The 18,116-nt window shown below is 43.1% G+C and overlaps 1 protein-coding gene and 1 long non-coding RNA gene across 8 annotated transcripts in view; one reads left to right on the top strand and one right to left on the bottom strand.

The window, feature by feature from the left end:
• The window catches only part of hdac4 (histone deacetylase 4), a 124,766-nt gene that overhangs the window by 18,481 nt on the left and 88,169 nt on the right, over positions 1 to 18,116 (bottom strand). For all 3 annotated transcript variants that reach the window (XM_085434677.1, XM_085434678.1, XM_085434679.1), the window contains 11 exons: positions 17,964 to 18,070; positions 15,370 to 15,489; positions 14,855 to 15,065; positions 13,604 to 13,821; positions 9,021 to 9,293; positions 7,864 to 8,050; positions 7,408 to 7,541; positions 6,561 to 6,663; positions 5,412 to 5,458; positions 2,086 to 2,193; positions 174 to 229 (listed from right to left, as the gene is read on the bottom strand). In XM_085434677.1, the coding sequence (XP_085290803.1) occupies positions 174 to 229; positions 2,086 to 2,193; positions 5,412 to 5,458; positions 6,561 to 6,663; positions 7,408 to 7,541; positions 7,864 to 8,050; positions 9,021 to 9,293; positions 13,604 to 13,821; positions 14,855 to 15,065; positions 15,370 to 15,489; positions 17,964 to 18,070 (1,564 nt within the window). The remainder of the gene's footprint in view (positions 1 to 173; positions 230 to 2,085; positions 2,194 to 5,411; positions 5,459 to 6,560; positions 6,664 to 7,407; positions 7,542 to 7,863; positions 8,051 to 9,020; positions 9,294 to 13,603; positions 13,822 to 14,854; positions 15,066 to 15,369; positions 15,490 to 17,963; positions 18,071 to 18,116) is intronic.
• On the top strand, positions 10,080 to 17,970 carry LOC146691315 (uncharacterized). Of its 5 annotated transcripts, XR_014915576.1 has the most exons (5): positions 10,080 to 10,275; positions 10,390 to 12,087; positions 13,661 to 13,803; positions 15,372 to 15,487; positions 15,790 to 17,970. It is a non-coding gene; the product is annotated as an uncharacterized LOC146691315 (long non-coding RNA). The 5 variants fall into 5 exon arrangements; XR_014915575.1 differs by lacking the exons at positions 15,372 to 15,487; positions 15,790 to 17,970 and having other exon boundaries at positions 10,390 to 11,004; positions 11,311 to 12,087; positions 13,661 to 14,286; XR_014915574.1 differs by lacking the exons at positions 15,372 to 15,487; positions 15,790 to 17,970 and having other exon boundaries at positions 10,390 to 11,405; positions 12,008 to 12,087; positions 13,661 to 14,286.

The following is an 18,116-nucleotide window of genomic DNA, read 5'->3' as shown; positions in this document are numbered from 1 at the left end:
ATTGAACAAAAAAAAAAAAAAAAAAGAGAAGAAGACAGCAACAAAATGATGACATTTTAAATTTTATACTCATGCTTAAGCAATATTATTTGCATCATGCAGTAAGTGCTGTATAAAAAGTACAGAAACACTAAAGTAAGAGGAAAACAGCTTTGTAAGATGAGATTACTTACATAGGTGTGCTCTCCTCAGCGTGGTGTCCAGGGGGTCGAACGATAGCGAAGCCATTCTGTCGGCAAAAACAGATCACAGATGACACGCCTGCTCACTTCATTTAAAAGACTAGTAAAAAATAGTTTCACAAATCCACTGCTGCATGCAAAAACCCACACATGGAAATCCATAAAGACTGCGCTTGGACAGTTTCTTAATTGCTTATTTAACGTGGGGGCTTGGGATAGTGGGCCTACACAGGCTGAATTAGCCCCTCGTGTGGTCCCATGGACAGGTGTCCAATCCATCACAGGGCAAACACAGAGTGACGCATAACCACACACTCTCACATTCATACTTACAACTCATCACAAATTAACCTAAAAAGCATGCTAACACAACTGGACTATAACAACGAACACATTATTTTCCCAGCATCGCTATTTACCCCGTAAGGACGAGTAATGTGTCGATGAACAGAAAGAACACAAATACATTCAGAAGTATTAAAATCTATTTCTGTATTCTAAAGAATACAGATGTTAGCTTCTCCCACTGAAAGTGCATGCGTGTCCTCACGGGAACAATGAGTCTGTTAAGGCGAGCTTTGTCAAGGCAGGACTCCGAGCAATTGTTTTTGGAGGGTCCCAGCGCAATGTGGGGACATTAGATAGATGTTTGAGCTTATGTAGAGCGATTGCAAACTGGACTAATGATGTTGAGTCAGCTGCAGCGGATTAGCAGCCAGCCGGAAGATTACTGTAGCGACAACTGCCTCTACTGGTTTCCCCACACACGGTTAAAGAACTCTGTACGGTACCATATGTATGTGAGCGAGTGAAGTTTCTCTATACAAAGAAAAAAGTAATTAAATTAAAACAGACGTGGGGGGAAACAGAAAGTAGAAGCCACAGAGACAGAAGTGTGTGTGTGTGTGTGTGAGAGAGAGGGAGTGTGAATGTGTGCCTTCAGTAGATTTATGGCTTTCTGTGGAGTTCATAGAGTTGTTGGTGCAGGTGGAATGTGGTCATTTGGCCATGAAGGATCCTCGGAGAACCGTCTGCATGTGTGTAAGCATGCGTGCGTGTGTGTAGGTGTGTGTGTGCATGTGTATACAAGCATTAATTTGAGGGTAAGTCAATACCAGCAAACTTTAAGCAGGAAATCACTCAAACTAAACTGTGTTGTTGTTAATTGTGCAAAGTGATGCACAATCACTCATGCCCACTCAACATGATGGCAGGATGCTAGCAACCCCACCCAAAACTCAGCTGGGTATCAGCATGGTGTGCTACTGTTTCTTGCTGAAGAACGTCACGAGATAGTGTGCTATACTGGTGCAAAGCTAACGCTAACCTGGTCTGCAGGTGGCTTTGGTGCAACACTTCTAAAGGGGGCCTGTTAATGGGGACTGCTGGCGCTTGCGGTGCGTGTGCACCGGGTCTCCCTGCTGGGTTCAAACAGCAAGCCGCCACCGCCACAGACGCACGAGTCTGGCTGGGATGGGGAGAGGCGTGATGGGGTGGGGATGTCTGTCTGGGAGGTGCGAAAGTTGGTTCTGGAACTTTTTCCTTGTTTTTTTTTTTTTCCTTTAAGGTGTCTGGAAGTACGGCCGGATAGCACATTACTAGAGGTGACCTGATATAGTGCTCTCTTTGCGCTGGGCCTTGTTCTGTCTGTAAGCCTATGTGACTGGAACTCAGGTGGAAAATCGACTAGAGCAGTAAGACCTTAACAAGGATATTAAAATCAAACCCCTCGAAGTTGGAGGGGACCAATTATACTGCAGAGTCCATTTGAGTTACATAGCATTTAAAGGTTAACGCACATTTACCCGCTCCTAAAGGCCACAAGTGCTCCAATGCCTAAAAATACACTGCAGCCCTGCAAACAGCCATGACTAATCGAACTCCACGGAGCATCCAAACCAACCTTCAGTTCTCCCGATGCTACTTTGAAGACGAGCTCCACCACAGAGCCAACAGCCAGACGCGCTGCGCTGGATGAATGGACTTCATTCCAAATGGTGTCGCTGTCCACCTGCCAACACACACAAACACACATGAGGCCTTGTATTGTTTAAATAACATTTTCAAACGGAGCCAAAATATGCAACTTCATACTGTTTTCCACTTATCTATTTTTTGCTGGTGTTACTGACAGCACTTGAGTGGGGTAGAAGTCGTAAAACTGAGCACATTTGAAATCATTTAGCTTGTGTCATTTCACAGCATCAGAGTTACTCTTTGAAAGTTTGTCTGCAGCGGTGCAAGAAGGGCTGGAAAATTTATTCACTGTGAGGAAAACAATAGAGAGAAACACTACGAGACATAAAATTGGAGGATTCATCGCGCTGTGTATAACACAACAGACTTTCTAAAAATCCCTTTGATCCGTAAGGATATGACACTGTAACTCCGCACTCCAGAGACCAATCAAAGACTTAAGTATAATATGATGAAAACACAACAGCCTTAATTAATAACAGGTTAAGCAGCAAATTTATAGTAAGCTGTCAGTTATACGTCAGTTTTAAGGTTAAACCATATAGAGGGGTTTTCAGGCAAACAACACTCATTACGTTTACAGATATTTAGAGACATTCCATAATTTATCCACCTTAAAATATTACACGACAAAAAAAAAAAAACTGTAAAAGGCCGATTAAAAAAAAATTTTTTTTTTGGTATAGAACATGAGGTTTTTTGTTTTTTTTTAAATGACTAAAATGTGCGTGTGTGTGATCATATCTTTGTGGGGACCAAGAAATGGACGTTTACTATACGTGTGAGGACCAAAATCCTGGTTCCTGCAAGTCTGAAGGCATTTCTGAGACTCAAAATGTGGCTTTAGTGACAGGGTTACAATAGGGTTATGGTTAGGTATAGGGTAAGGGTTAGGCATTCATATATCATGGTTAGGGGTAGGGTGAGGGGATAGGGAAAGCTTTATGTCAATTAGATATACCCATAAGATATGAATACCTGACGTGTGTGTGTTTGAGCATGCTTAGACACAGGGCAACTATTCAGTGGTCAAGCCTGATTAATGCAGAAGCACGGGCAGCGCAGCGCAGCGCCCCCCCCCCCAGCCCAAATCACTACAGTACCTACACACACATGCATACAAGCCCAACAGACCACAATAGTCTGTGTGATTGATTGTACGCAGAGGGCCACGCACAGGATAATATACACACCCTCCATCAGGCATGGCAGATACTGCAGGCAGATGGAGCACACGATAAACACAGAGAGAAGAAGCTGGCTGAGGAAAAGAAGAAAGTGAAGGCCTGTGTGTCAGCGTGTTTTGAACCGTGCACACATGTGCAGAGCGGCCGACGCCAGAGCTCTAAGCGAGGCTTTCCTGATGTAAACCTGGGGGTCTTTGAATATGTTAACTTTAACCTGCCAGTCGCTCGCCCTTTCATCCACGCCGCTGGCCTTTCAGTCAGTCAACTGACCGAGTGGAACATTAACCTTAGCCACCCAGTCAGATCCTCGGTCCTTCAACCAGTCAGCGAGCCGAGCGAGTCGACAGCCTTTCAGGCAGCCGCCCCCCTTTTCCTCCGGTCTCCAGTGACGAAACTGATCAAGGCCGGATGATTACTCCATAATAACATCCACGGAGAAGAAAAGGGGCTCTTTTAAAGTTGCGCCAAGAAAGAATTTGTCATGAAATGAAACTGTGGAGCGCTCAACATACACTAAAGATACTAAAAAAAGGGGAGTGCATTGTTGATGAGTGACTAATGGAACCCAATGTGAAGAGAGGGGAACGCGGTGTAAGTGGATGACAGTATGTAGTAGCCGAGTCAATGACTGAGCGAGCGAGCAAATCAAGAGTCAAGTGAGTGAGTGAATGGGAAACTGAATCATATATACAAGTCAGGTTAATGAGCGCAAACAGATGCTGCTCTGAAGCAGCGCGAGTGCTTTATTATTTCCCATGTTGATGTTTAGTTTTGCCTCGAGCCTGGAGGGGGACACAAGCTCGTCGGGGGAAAGTGAAAGGGAAGTGGTGTGTGTGTGCATGTGCGTGAGTGTGAGTGAGTGTATGTGTTAGAGGCAGAAAATAGCGGGAACGTGCTGGTATGACAGAATGATGGTTCTCCACAGGCTGACAGCTTAATTTGAACCCCCTTCCTCTGCAAGCGAGTGAGTGTGTGTATGTAAGACTTGTATGTGTGTGTATGACAGGAAAACAACAATTTAGTCCCATTTGCCATTATAAAGAGCAGAACGGAGCAACGCAGAACTCCGGCTTTTCTTGTTCCCACCGCAGCAGCAGGAGTGGTGGCCCCAAAGGAGGCAAGAAGAGGAGAAAGGAAACAGAGGTATGAGGAGATGAGGAACGATGTAGAGAGATCAGGTATGTGGCAAGGTAGGCATGATGTAGCCTTTCAAATGCTCAATATTGTGAAGACAACAACAAAAAAAGCATGGAAACACACACACACACACACACACACACACACATACACACACACACACACACACACACAGGTGCACAACTGTTCCAATGTATCAGTTTTCAGATACATTATCACTTCCAACTTGAAGCAGCCATCAAAATCATTGCCTTAGCACACAAGAATCCCCAAACACAAACTATGCAATGCACACAAACAAAGTCATACCCCCTGCCCCACACACACACACACACACACACACACGCACGCACGCACGCACGCACGCACGCACGCACGCACGCACGCACGCACACACACACACACAGCTCGTAACATCTGGTTACAATTACTAACACGGCGGAAAGGCGAGCAACAGCTTTTGTTGCCTCTGGTCCTTGAGGGGTGGTGTTTGTGTGTGTTTGTGTGCATCTGCGTGCTAGTGTGTCAAGGCTGTGTGTGTGTGTGTGTGTGTGTGTGTGTGTGTGTGTGTGTGTGTGTGTGTGTTTGTTTGGTGCAAAGAGAACAAATGGGACCATTATTTAGGCAGGGGGCAGAATGAGTGGGCGAAGGAGACACTTATTATACTGCTATTTGATAAGGCTGAAACTATGCTTATTTGCTTCGTTCCAGAGTCTGATGGAGTTGTGCCAGATGGGTATTGATTAGACTAACAGTGTTGTAAAAACACAAGTGTCTATTACAACAATTTTCCACTGAATAAACCAGTATGACTAACAATGGCCTTTTCCAAGAAATATCAAGAGCGCAAATTACAAATACTTAATTAGACAGTGAATATTTGGAAGATGACTTAAGCATGAATTAACAAACAGAGTAAGTGACTTACCCCTATGCCTCCACACGGCAACCTCACAAACATGGGATTTACTGAACCTGAAGAGAAAGAAATGAAGTGAAGAATTAGAAAGAGAGAAAGCAAAAGTGAAAGGTTACTAAGGGAAGAGGTTGCACTGCAGACTCACAGATACCCTTAAAACCAACTATTTGACTTTGTGACCTTATCTAACAGCAATAGTACACAAGGGCATGCTTTAATTAGGTGAGGTGAAGAAAAAAAAGTATCTGCTTGACCTCTCAATCAAGCCTTCTTCAGGAAAAAAAATCTAGATTTGGCCAGAGAGGGGTCAGTTTGTCACTGAAGAAGAAAATCAATAAACTTCACATTTCTGACATGTCTGAAAACAAACTAAGCTGACGTAGTTACTGACCCCGAGTGAACTCTTTTCAAATGTGTGCTTACACTTTTAATTTCCTTTCAAACAAAACAACATCAGCTTACTTTATTATTTGTAATTTCTTTTGAAATTAAATCTGACTGCTTAACATAATCCTAATCCAGAGTTAAACACTACACCACTAACAAATATTTAATATAGTGTGAATACTTTAATTCCTGATTAGCCGCCACCTTTGTGGTTTATTCCTTTACTCCAGCTCTTACTGTAGGCTATCCCACTTGTACGCTGAAGCTCACACAGGAGTATCTGGTAAGACTCCTGTGTGAGCAGTAATAATAAGAGGAATTTATGCCTCCACTGAGTGAAAGCGAAGATCGCCACTGGGGCTCGCCCCTTTGATTTTTTCACATAATGCAGACTACTTCACTACACCTGCACTTTAAGGCCAGACATAAGTGACTAAGCAGCCTGCGAGACTTTTAGTTTAGCAGCTCTAGTTGGTCCTTGTCTTATCGTAACACCTCTGAGGACTTTATTAGAAGGACCTTTAGTTATGATACGATTTAAGCATTAGAACAGATTCCTTTAAACGGACCCTGCAGAGTCAGGCGGTCAACTTCAGACTTGTGAATAAATGCATGAAACGCTACAATTCTCAAAAACCCAGTAAGTCTTAAAGCATCCACAATTTTTTTAGACTAAACTAATGAGTAATCTAGTCTAGGAGGTGAAGCAGTGCACGCTTGGAAAAAGTGTGTTTGTGAATGTGTGAATGTGTGTGAGGAAGCATGTCTTACTGTCTAGTTTCTGCCGCAGCGGGTTAGTTCCATATAGCATGACGTGGGCTTCAGAGTGGACTGTTTGCAACTCCTCCAATGAGGCCTTCCTACCACGGATACACTGAAAACAGAGAGGAAAAAAAAGATACACAACTTCTGATTAGCTTTTCATGCTCCGCATTTAAACTCCCCGCAAAAACAGGATAGGAGAGCAGAGTTCTGCAGAAGTTTTATCATATTGTTAGTCCGAAGAAATAATATACAGGGCGTCCCAGTGTTGTCACTGAGTCAGTTTAATATTAGATCATATTCGAAACCTCAATGTGAGAGTTTTCACCTATAAGGACAAACGTTAAAAGAAGTGCATTAACACTGCCTCCTTCTGGCTACGACAACAACCTGCAATAAAGTGGTAAAACATCACTGTCAGGGGAAAATAACACAAACACTAATAAATGAAACAATTTCCAATGACACAACAACAAATGTGCTGTTTTTTTCTGTTTTTTAAATTTGGGCAGGTGTGGTGGGTAGTTTGATTCCTGGCCTGCTCCATAAGTGTTCTTAGATGAGATACTGAACCCGGAATTGTCCCAGTGCACCTGACTACTTTAGAGGGTGTGTGTGCGACAGATGAGTGTATTATGAATGTGAGGGAAAACATATGAGCGTAGCTTCTAGTGTAAAGCGTTTAGCATCAATCAAACAGGAGACGCCTGCATAAACGTCAGTGAAGTTAACATTTGCTTTCTCAACGTTTCCAAAGACTGACAACGATTCTTATTGTTTGCCTCTGAAAGCTAAATACTCATGTACATTTTCTAATTGTCCTTCAATAATAACACAAGTCTAACTTTGTCTTTACCTCACAGTGCGCCCTGAGGCCTGTTTCCTGCAGTCGGGACCAGATGCTCTGAATGCGGCCAGCGTGCTCTGGATGACTCGTTGTGCTACCACATATGCACTGGTGCTTCTGCATCAAAGACTCATACACAAGACCTGGGAAATTCACACACCACCACGCACAAACATATGGGTGATTATGCACCACTGACAACAAGGATAGAAACAGCTGTCACGATGACATTTTACGGTCACACCATAAGACGTGGTGTGATTATCATCTATTGCACCTGCTTCTTCTAAAGCAACAGGTTATCATTGTGCAATAAGCAAAAACCCTGTTTAGGATGTTTAAACACTGCACACAGCTACTCACTCTCTGCATTGTGTTTGATTACTGTGGTGCTCATGACAATAAAAAGCATCACTGCTGTGTGTGTGTGTATGTGCAAAGAAATAATTATGTAACTCAGCAGACCTGTAGTGAATCGAGGTTTGGCTGGCGGCTCCTGCACGACCATGGGGAAGGAGGAAGAGGCTGGCGATGACTGAGCTCTCGACAGAGGCCGGTGGCCAGCAAAATTGGCCGAAAGCCCGGCTGCTTCCATCGAGGCTTGGTAATTCCTCAACTGGTGGATCCGCTGCTGCTCTAAGAGCAGAGCCTGCTGCTCACAAACACAGACAGTGCAATATTCAACAGAAAGCTGGGCTGCAATATGAGTTTCCCACCAGAAGATGGCACCAAATACCAACATCTTCCTACTTGCTATAGCGCCCAGTTTAATCAGCTTCCATAAAGAGATTCCTGTTGCAAAGAACCAAACTACATTTGGTTGTTGAAGCAACATTTTCTAGCTGACATAGTGCCAAACATGAGTGTTTCACATTAAGGCGTCATAATTATTTTAAACTGCTTACAGAAAAGAAAAGTTATTATGTAACTATTTATGTAATTGTTTTCAAAATGATCTTTAAGCACCTGAGTGGAATATTTCAGTGCTCGCTAAGCAGTCGTGTTTTCCTGCTCTGATGGGTGTGTCTGTCTACACTATGGGCGCCATGGCGACAGTGAGAGGAGTGTCTGATTGAATTTGGCTGAGCGGACAGCAGGGATGTGGCCAAAGAGAGACTGCGATGTACAAATTCACGTGTAACAGAGAGATTTGTTGCTGCTAACAGCTTTTACATAAAATACTTGCACGTGTATGCCCGCATGAAGTTGTGCTACGGACTAATTTCGAGGATATTTATACACATATTATACTGGAAGCGGGTTGGGTAGTCAGTCCAGTCGGGAGGAAAGGCAGATCAAACAAATGTGGAGTGTAATGTTTCAGTCACAAGAAGCTCCATCTGTCACTGCTATCAGTGTGTTGTTCAGCCCAGCTACAACCACTTACTGATTACTGTAATACAAAAAGAATCCTCCATACTGTGTAATCGCTGCCAGTTTGAATCATCATGCACATATATGAAGACATTATGTCAAACATATGAATCTGACACTGCTTTTAGAGTCATGCAAAAGAAGAAACTTTCTCCCTTTTTATAAATGCCAGATTAAACTTGTGGAATTTGAATTTCATGCCCAGTCCGTCTTTTCCACTCCAACTGGTCCCCGCCATTCGTGCTTACCTGTCTGAACAGGAAGTCCTGCTCAGCCTGCCTCTCTCTTTGCTCCCTCTCTTCTTGCTCCTGGGGATCCGAAGGCTCCTGCTTGATGACCACCCCACGTAGCAACCCCGTCTCTTGCCCAGAGGTAGGAGAGGAGGACGATGATGACGAGGAGAGCGCCTGGTGCTCCCTAAGCTCCTCCTCCGTCTCTTCCGGGTGACTCTGGTGTTGCCTGCCTGGTCCTGAGGCTCCCGGGCCTGCAGCTGAGGCCTGATCGCCGGGCTTGGACATTATCTAGAGGGCAAAAAGACACGGCCAGGTCAAACTTTTGACGCAGTGATTTGACGGTGTTATGCATGTTTTTAGAGGAAAAACTGGAACACTTTGGACATAAAAGAAAATATTCACATAACATTCGGCCAAGATTAGGGAGTCAACTGATGATGTTAGGAGCCAGTAACAGAAAGACGTTCCAGAAAACAGAAAAAAGACAGAACCGAGAGTTTCAAAAGCATGAAGGGAGGAAAGCACTAAGGAAACATCAGGGACAACATGCTCCAATTTAAAACTACACTTTGGATGTTTTTCATTCCAAAAATAACTGACTAATCAGTCCGCGTACAAAGTTAATGAAAACAACCTTAGATAAACCCACCAAAAGCTAACATTAGCCGGGGCTTTTGACTTTTTGCACACACAGAAATAAACCACATCTGTACTCTGGATTCTGATAGGCTAGTTATTTGTTTTCAAACTAATGATATAATCTCCTGAGACTATGGATGAATTTTACTGCTAAGTTCGTCGTGTCTGAACATGTAAGAGAAAAGAAAAAGCGAGGAAAGAGAGTGGAAGCACCGCAGAGGGGGGATTGTAATAATCTTGTTTTGGCAGCTGCCCTCGTCCCTGTCGTCACAGACCTCAACCTTGATGTGCAGGTCATGATTGGACAGGACCACTGTTTGTGCCTGGAACACACACACACGGCTGGCATATTGCCCAGGGAACAGTCCATTGACGTCAGAGAGAGCAGGCTCTTGCCTCATCCCAGTCCCTCTTCTCCAAACAAACTCAAAACACTCCTGCCACACTGACTCTCTTCCTTTCTCTCTCAATTTGTTCTCTTTCCCTCTGTCTAACCCTTCTTCTTTTACAGAGGAAATAGTGGCTGGGACGTGAACCATAAGGGGGACAGACACTAAATAACCCTGTTAAATCAGCTGGAAGAGGGAGAGGAGAGACGGGGTGGTGGAAACACTTGATACACTCGGACTCTGTGCGTTTATTTCTCTCCCCTAAGCACACCGCTGTACCGCCATAGTGGCACACAACAAGCTCAGGTTGGAACCATTTCAAGATTCTTTCATTCATTTCTTTCTTTCTGCTGCAGAAAAAAGCCAAAAGTTTTCAGGAAGACCCCTTTTTCCTGCTGACTTGACTGATAGATGCAAATAGGGAAGGGAAGGAAGACTGCAGATGAGTCAAGAGGTGGATATCCAAGGGTGAAAAGGGTAAATGAAATAACTCCTGCCAACAGGATATTTCTACATAATAGTTAGCACCACTTTTAAGAGTCAAATGGTAGGCGTTACATGCATCACTGGAAACATATTCGTCCCACGCTGCTAACTTTAGTCGCGTATTTTCCCACGTCAAACAGAAATATAGCAGATATTAAAACCAGCTCGCAGCAATCAATATTTCTTGGGGATAATGTTAAATTCCTCATTAAGTCTGATCTTTATGAGGCAAAAACAAAACAAAGGCAATGAGTAACTACGGAGTCCGCTGGGGGAACTTCTCCAATGACTTCCATGGTGCAATGATATTAGGCAACATTAAAAAGCAGGAAATGAATAGACACCTAAAATAGCACTGTCATAATCCTGCTTTGCGGTTAATGCAGGAGCTATAATTACAGTCACAAATATCAGGATAACAAGTCACACACACGGCAGTCAGACACGGACGGCAGGAGAACAACTACACCATTCAGTAGCTCGAGGTTTTATTCATTAATCTACTTCTGTGCATGACTTTGGTAAAATAATACACAGCACTATAGTAACGCTCAGCGATCATCACACGCCAAAGCATTTTCTTGTTGTGGTCTAAAGCTTAAAGTCTAGCTCTTCAGGTGTTCAGGTGATATTTTGAGTAATGGACTCAGGTTACATTTCTTGCTGAAAAAGGGCAGATCGTTAAAGTTAAAGGTGCCATTACAGCTTTTTAAAGCTACGCAGAATGGCTCCAGTTAACTAAACAACCACCATCCTTTTTCTGTCCTGCGTCTTTTAACAACTTCATGCAGTCACTGAACTCCTGCCTCTTCTGAAAACCTCACTGGACGCCTTTTATTTAATCCTGTGTGATAATTCCACTGCTATATGAAGAGGAAATCATCAGGTAAGGGATTGCTTGAAAGTCTATCCGAGGCCCGTCATGGACACCACACACACAAATACACAATTGTCATCCCTTCAAGCCACACAGGAGAAAATAGGCTGCGAGTAACCACGCCAACCCAGGGAAATAAAGCAAACTGTACAAAGACCTCAACGTTCCAGCAGCTTTAAATCCAGTATCTGTTTCCCATGAGGCAAGTCGGGAAAACAGTAAGCTACAATTAGACCCTAATAATAATAAAAATGAACTGACTTAATTGGAAGACTTATGTAGCAGAACTCAACGCAAAATTACACAGAACATTATAGCTCATTATAATTGCCGACAAATAACCTAATGGGATTTACAGAAATTGCCACAAGCTTTGGTGACTTTACACTTGTTCATTTTTATGCATATACAGTATGTTGTTCTGGTTGTACCGCAAACTTTGGCTGCTGATTGTTAGTGATTAGTGGGCAGCTCCTCACCTCATCCTCTGTGCAACTCAAACCATTTTAGTTCCAGTCTCCCTCAGCGCCTCCGTCTAATATGCATGCTTTGTCCATCTCTTCCTCTTACTAGTGTATAAATCTTTATGTGGGGAAAAACTCTTTCTGCAGATACATGTTCAAGCCTGATTCCCAACCTGAAATATTGAGGTGACATCCACAACAAGAAAGATTACAGGAGGATGTTTCTGGTAAGTATGACACTCACTGCTTGCTTTTTATGTGATAAAACTATTGATTTAGTATCTTAATCATATATAAACAATGGGGGATTTTTTTTGTAAGTTTGCTCACTTACAAATAAACAAACTGTCTTGTATTTTGTGGCAGTTTCGGTTTAATGGAGAGAGACAGAATAAAAGTCACTCAGTGATCCTCTGCAACCCAGCCAGAATTCTAGATCCCACAGACTAGGGGTTAGGGATACAACCAGTCAATTAAAGATACGCCAGAGCTCATCTTGTTATGTATATAAAGTACACCTGTTTATTCCAACCTCTCCACCATCATGTCAAGACCAAAAAGTTGTCCAAAATTGTCGAATGGACAACAAAAGCATCAGTAAGAAGCTTGGTGAGGAGGTGAAACTGAAGAAAACTAAAATGACCAACAGTCACCCTCAGTCTGGAGCTCCATGCAAGAGCTTGCAAGAGGATGATCATGAGAAAAGGTGGTGAATAAGCCCAAAACTATTAAGACAGTTGGGCCCACAGTCACCAAGAACACCACCACTGGTAATCTTTCAGCAGCTACAAGGTCCCCCTGCTCAAGAAGGCACACACACAGGCTGGTCTTAGGTTTCCTCGTGAACATCTCAGTGACTCAGAAAAGGCCTGGGTGTCGGACGAAACCATGTTTACTGGGAGGAAAATGCTGAGTATGACCCACAGAACACCAACCCCACTGACAAGCAAAGAAACCTAAAGGATTTAAAGTTTCTGTGAAGAGGAGAGGACCAAAATCTCTCCTGAGGGGTGTGCAAACCTGGTGAGCAACTATAAGAAACATCTGTTTCTCTCCATTAAAATAAAACTACCATTAAAATTAGAGACTGTTAATTTCTTTGCACGAGAGCAAATGCACAAATTCAGCAGGGAGTCAAATAACTTTCCCCTATTGTGCAAGGATATAAATATATTTTTTGGGGGGGCTGCTATGCCTTGAGTAGATGAATGCACGTCCATGATAAGCTGACAAAGCCTCAGATTTTCGATCACATTGATTACTTTTACAAATATTTACCTGATTATTTGAACCTTTGGGCACATTTAATGCAGCCATGTGACACAGTATATGAAATTATGAATTTCAGCCACATAAATTATGACTGTATCATAGAGCAACTTCACACATAAGCTTGCACATACGCACACTCTTCAACAATGAAGCAGTGAGTCATATTTCCTGTGTGACCATATATGGAAGATGCTTCCTCTAGTGCACAGTTGCCAGGGTGACAGTGAGAAGCAGGGACACATGAACACAGAAAGAAAAGAAAAAAACTAGCTAAAAGAATTGCTAATTGCAGGCTGAATCATCCAGCGCTTGGAGAAAAGAAAATAGGACTCACAAACATTAACCAAGTCAGTGTCATGTAGATAGACAAACACTCACACACACAGTATATGGACAGACATACAGCTGCCTGCAATACCGCAGCTGTTCAGAGTTACTTTTGATACTGCGCACAGACATGTGTTGAAATACCTTGTTGATGATGTGCTGCTGCTGCTGCTGTTGGAACAGTTGTTTGTGCTTCTCCAGGAACTGCTGGTGCTGCTGCTGGACCACCAGGTGCTGCAGGGCCTGTGTCTGTCCGCACTGCTGCTGGGGCAGAGGCGCCGACTGCGTTCTCCCCAGGGGACGGTGGCTGCGCATGAGCTTGGAGACGGAGGACGATGGCAGCGGTAGGCCACCCAGCCCAACTACAGAAAACACAGAGCGGTTGCAGGAAATGATCTCAAGCATTTTTTTCCAAAAGCTGTGTCTTATTTCTGTAGCTCCACTCATCATTCACACATATTTTAGGTGATAATTTTAGGTGATTTTATTTCATCTACTTAAAAGAAACTGGAGGCTTTACAACTGGAACCACAGGGGCCCCTCTCATATGACGGATGGAAACCGTTACTCAGGAATACCGGCTGCACATTTTAGCTGCAATGCAGTGCAGGTCCTGCTTTTTTCTAGCTGAAGTGATATTTTAAAATAAGATGATGTCAGACAAGTTTGCCACATTTGTCTCCACTTATAAATTTCAGTAGCTTGGTTCAAGCAGCCCCTGCAATATAAACAGTAAAATAGATCATGCATTAAATGTACTGTAAGTGACAGAGTTTCACTCCTCAGGCTGAATCACATCTGAGCAATCAAAAGGCCAAAAAAGGATTGATTTTGGCAAAATGTATCCTTTGACAGCTATTTAGGTCTTTATTAGTGTTTTTAAGTCATCTCCATTCATAAACAATGAACAGCAGAAGGAAGAGGAAGTCTTGGCCCTCATATATGCCAGCTTCATGGGAAGCTTTCCAAAAAAGATCGGCCTTCATCTTTAGAGGCCAGATTCAGCAGACAATAGCCAATGAGATCACAGATTGCAGCAGTACAGAATGAACTGTGAGGTCATTTTCCGAATCCACGACAAATAATCTCAAACAAAAATCGTATTTATTTTATTCCTTAAAAATCGTTGACGTTTTTTCCTCCAGTGATGCTCTCAAAACTATAAGCTGCCCAAATCATTAGAACCTTGAATTGTGTGTATGTAATCTTTCCAGTAATTATTTTAGCACACTTTGAAACATAATACTGTTATCGCTAAAGCTTAGAGAAGAAACAGCAAAATATTTGGGCTGTAGATTCTTTCGGTGGACCACACAGTATCAATAATTCAGACCTCACCCACTGTTTGAAAGAGAGAAAAATAAAAATCCTGCAAATGTTGCAGTGAAAACTGACCCACTGGACTGTGGCTTGGATCCAGCAGTACCATGTGTTGGAGGAGGGGGTTGTGACCCACCGTGCCCCCTCCTGGGCCCTCCCTGTCCAGTGCTGAAGATGCCAAGTAGGAGGGCAGGTGGGAGGGCAGGAAAGGAGGGGTCAGTGGAATGCCCTGCTGCAATGCAGGCAATGCCAGATGACTCTCGCCATCTTGGTGTCCCGATACCACCTACAAAGACACACAGGCAGGGAGAGGGAGAAAGAGATGTTAAGGTGGGGAAAGAAGGAAAGAATGAAGGCAATGACAAGACTGACGAGTTCAAATCCAGTTACAGGCTCTGTAATATCCTTTGTATTTCTAAGGAAACTAACCAATGAACCTTCTCCACAGTGATGAGAGTAATTACAGTACAACTAATGAACGATTCGCTATAACTAATGTCATATTTCCCTCGGGATGAATAAAGTATTCTGATTCTGATTCTGATATCTAAAAGTTTGATTCTGTGGTATTTTCTTTTAAATGGACTCACAGTGCTAGCAGGTCCTGTGGCTGGCAGGCCCAGGGTGATGTTGGGCAGAGACGGAGAGGTGTAGAGAGAGAGGTGGCTAACTGACCCTTCCCGTGTTGCCAGCCTCTGGAGCAGTGAGGTCTGCAGACACATCCACATTGACATAAATACAGTGCAGATCCAAGAAAACAGTGCTGTGTACAGTGCAAGACTTTTCCATCTCTCTCACACATACAAATGCACACGCAGCCACGGGCACACAGTCATGGATATTAGATTCATTTAAATCTATTTACCATAATATGTAACCACAGCTATGACATGAATAATCCAAATATAACATTAACCTAAAATCAAAACTTCCCCCGAAAATTAAAATTGACTTGCTTTATGAAGACTTAAATGATGACACTGATTAAACAGATGCGGGTCTCTCTGCAGGTGAAGAATGAAGCCAAAGCTTAACAGCCAAAAACTGCAGTTCCTCAAACTGCCACTTGAGGCTGGCATCAAATGCACGTGAGTCCACAGAGAATAACAGAATAGCAGAAATAAACATGTTTACATCCTGGCACCAACTCTTTTGGTCTTCCTACTTACTTTCCCCATTATGTCAACTGTATGGAGCTTTTTATACCTCACCTAACACCACAGGGTCAGGCTGTGGTCCAGGCTCTTTTACACAGAGTTCGGTCATGAAAGGGTTACAGACCCAAAGAGACAGAAGCAACAGGGTTAACTTCAGAGTGTACCTAACCTAGCTGGCTGAAGGCCACTGATGAATACCTGATGATTTTGGAGCTGAAGAGCCCATGCAAGACTTTTGAAAGTACCCCTCGTGTCTCTTTGGATGTAAAACATGTTTTTTATCCACTCGTGCGGCTCGTTATAAAATGTGAGATCACTTAAAAATTGCAGAATGTTTAAAAAAAATGTCGATGGGATTCCAGGAATCACATTCGGAGACTCCAACTGTCTCAAGATGTGCAGAGTTCACCATTTTTGCACCTGAGAAAGTTTGTGATGCGGGTTATTTGTCCTTGAATTTTCTGTGTAGCCTGTATGACTCACACATTATGACTGTATTATCTAGGACTGATTCCTGGAGTACTATAAATAACACAGTTTTGTGTGATTATGTGTGAATTTAGTTCTCAGTCTCATTGCTGTTATTTATTGAAACAGCAGTGAGACCCTTTTCTAAGAAAGCTGGTTGTCTCTCTGGGCCTTGAACACTTTTGTCCTCTGACGCAGACTCTATCGCCCAGTTAAATGTTCTTAGAGTCATGTGGAAATAAAAGGTGTGGCTGTTTGAAGCGACAGGTTTCTCTGAAGAGTGAAAATCTAGTATCATGTTCTTTTGTTACTTATCACTAATAAGCAGCTATCTGTGCATCTGTATAGTTTACTATTACAAACTGCTAACCACTTTTGGTAGCAGAGGTTGATGTCATGGTTAGGGATGGGTATCGTTTAGGTTTTATCTGATACCAGTACCAAACTGGTACTTTTAAAATGGTGCCGGTGCTTAAATGGTGCTTAAAGAATGGAAAACACACACTTTGTCCAAAAACCTCTCATGTTTAGCTGTTTTTTTGTAAAAAGATAACAATGTTAGCCTTTTCTGCAGCTATGGGGCATATATGGTATCACTCTTGGCTGGAAGCAGTGCTTAAACAATGGAAAAAACACAAACTTTGTCCAAAAACCTCTCATGTTTAACTGTTTTCCACTTTTTCTTTGGTCATTTTAGCCTTTTTGGCCAGGGTGGAGGGAGTACCTGCCATCAAACAAGAGGACAGCTGCATGTACCCACGACGGTGTTTGCTAGTTCACCTTACATGCATTAATGTAATAACGTGGTTAGCCTACTCAACGTGAATTATACACGGACAACATTAAGCTACTCGCCCAGAGAAGAACGGCTGCTGCTGCATCACCATCCATCATCATTTCTTCTACATTGGCAGGGCTAGGGGCCAGGACTCTCCTCTTCCGGTTTTTGGGGGATGTTGCTAACTCCGCGTCCGATAACATGCACCACGCCCGCAGTAGATGTGCACGGTGTGAGGTCTCGCAGCAAGCTATCAAATACGGTGCATTTCTCGCCTTTTAACAAAACGCTATGCGTCGCCAGGTGTTTTATCAGATTCTTGGTGTTACCTCCTTTGCACAGTATCACAGTATCAGCTTAAAGCACTTGTTGCAGGCTGCTGAGTTTGCATCTTTTGCTGTGAAGTACAGCAAAACCGCTTTGCCTTGGGCATTTTTAATCTGTAGCTCTGCTCTAAAAGAACGGACGCACCTGGGCCCGCCTACTATCCTTGGAAACGTAAAATGATTGGCTAGAATCTGAAGTGTATCACATCTCAGGAAAAAAGCACCGAAATGTGCGCTGTTTTTCGGTCTGGTTACTACCGTTTATGTCAGAACCGGGATACCGATACCCATCCCTAGTCATGGTGGCCAAGTCCATCTTTCATATACAGTGTATGGATTAAATATACTCACAGGCTGACGCCTCTATTAAAATAAATTAACACTGCAAATCCTGGTGTCCTGCTTCACAAACACACATGTGCATACGCTATAATTAGAGATGCCATGATGTTTACCTCTCCTGGACTGCTGCAGATTGTGATCCCATTCTCTGTGGGGATGTTACTGGAGCCATTGTTGGGGGAACTGGGACCTGAGCCTGGTGCACTGTTACATGCAGACTCTAGAGTACATACAATGAAGAAAAAATGAATCAACTTTCTGCACTG

The sequence above is a fragment of the Copadichromis virginalis genome, linkage group LG16 (genome assembly GCF_057382275.1).
Source record: "Copadichromis virginalis isolate Kocher_CV1m ecotype Utaka linkage group LG16, C_Virginalis_male_GT1.1, whole genome shotgun sequence".
Taxonomy (NCBI): domain Eukaryota; kingdom Metazoa; phylum Chordata; class Actinopteri; order Cichliformes; family Cichlidae; genus Copadichromis; species Copadichromis virginalis.
Note: the sequence above shows the minus strand (reverse complement) of the source record. Positions and strands in the feature narration are given on the sequence as shown.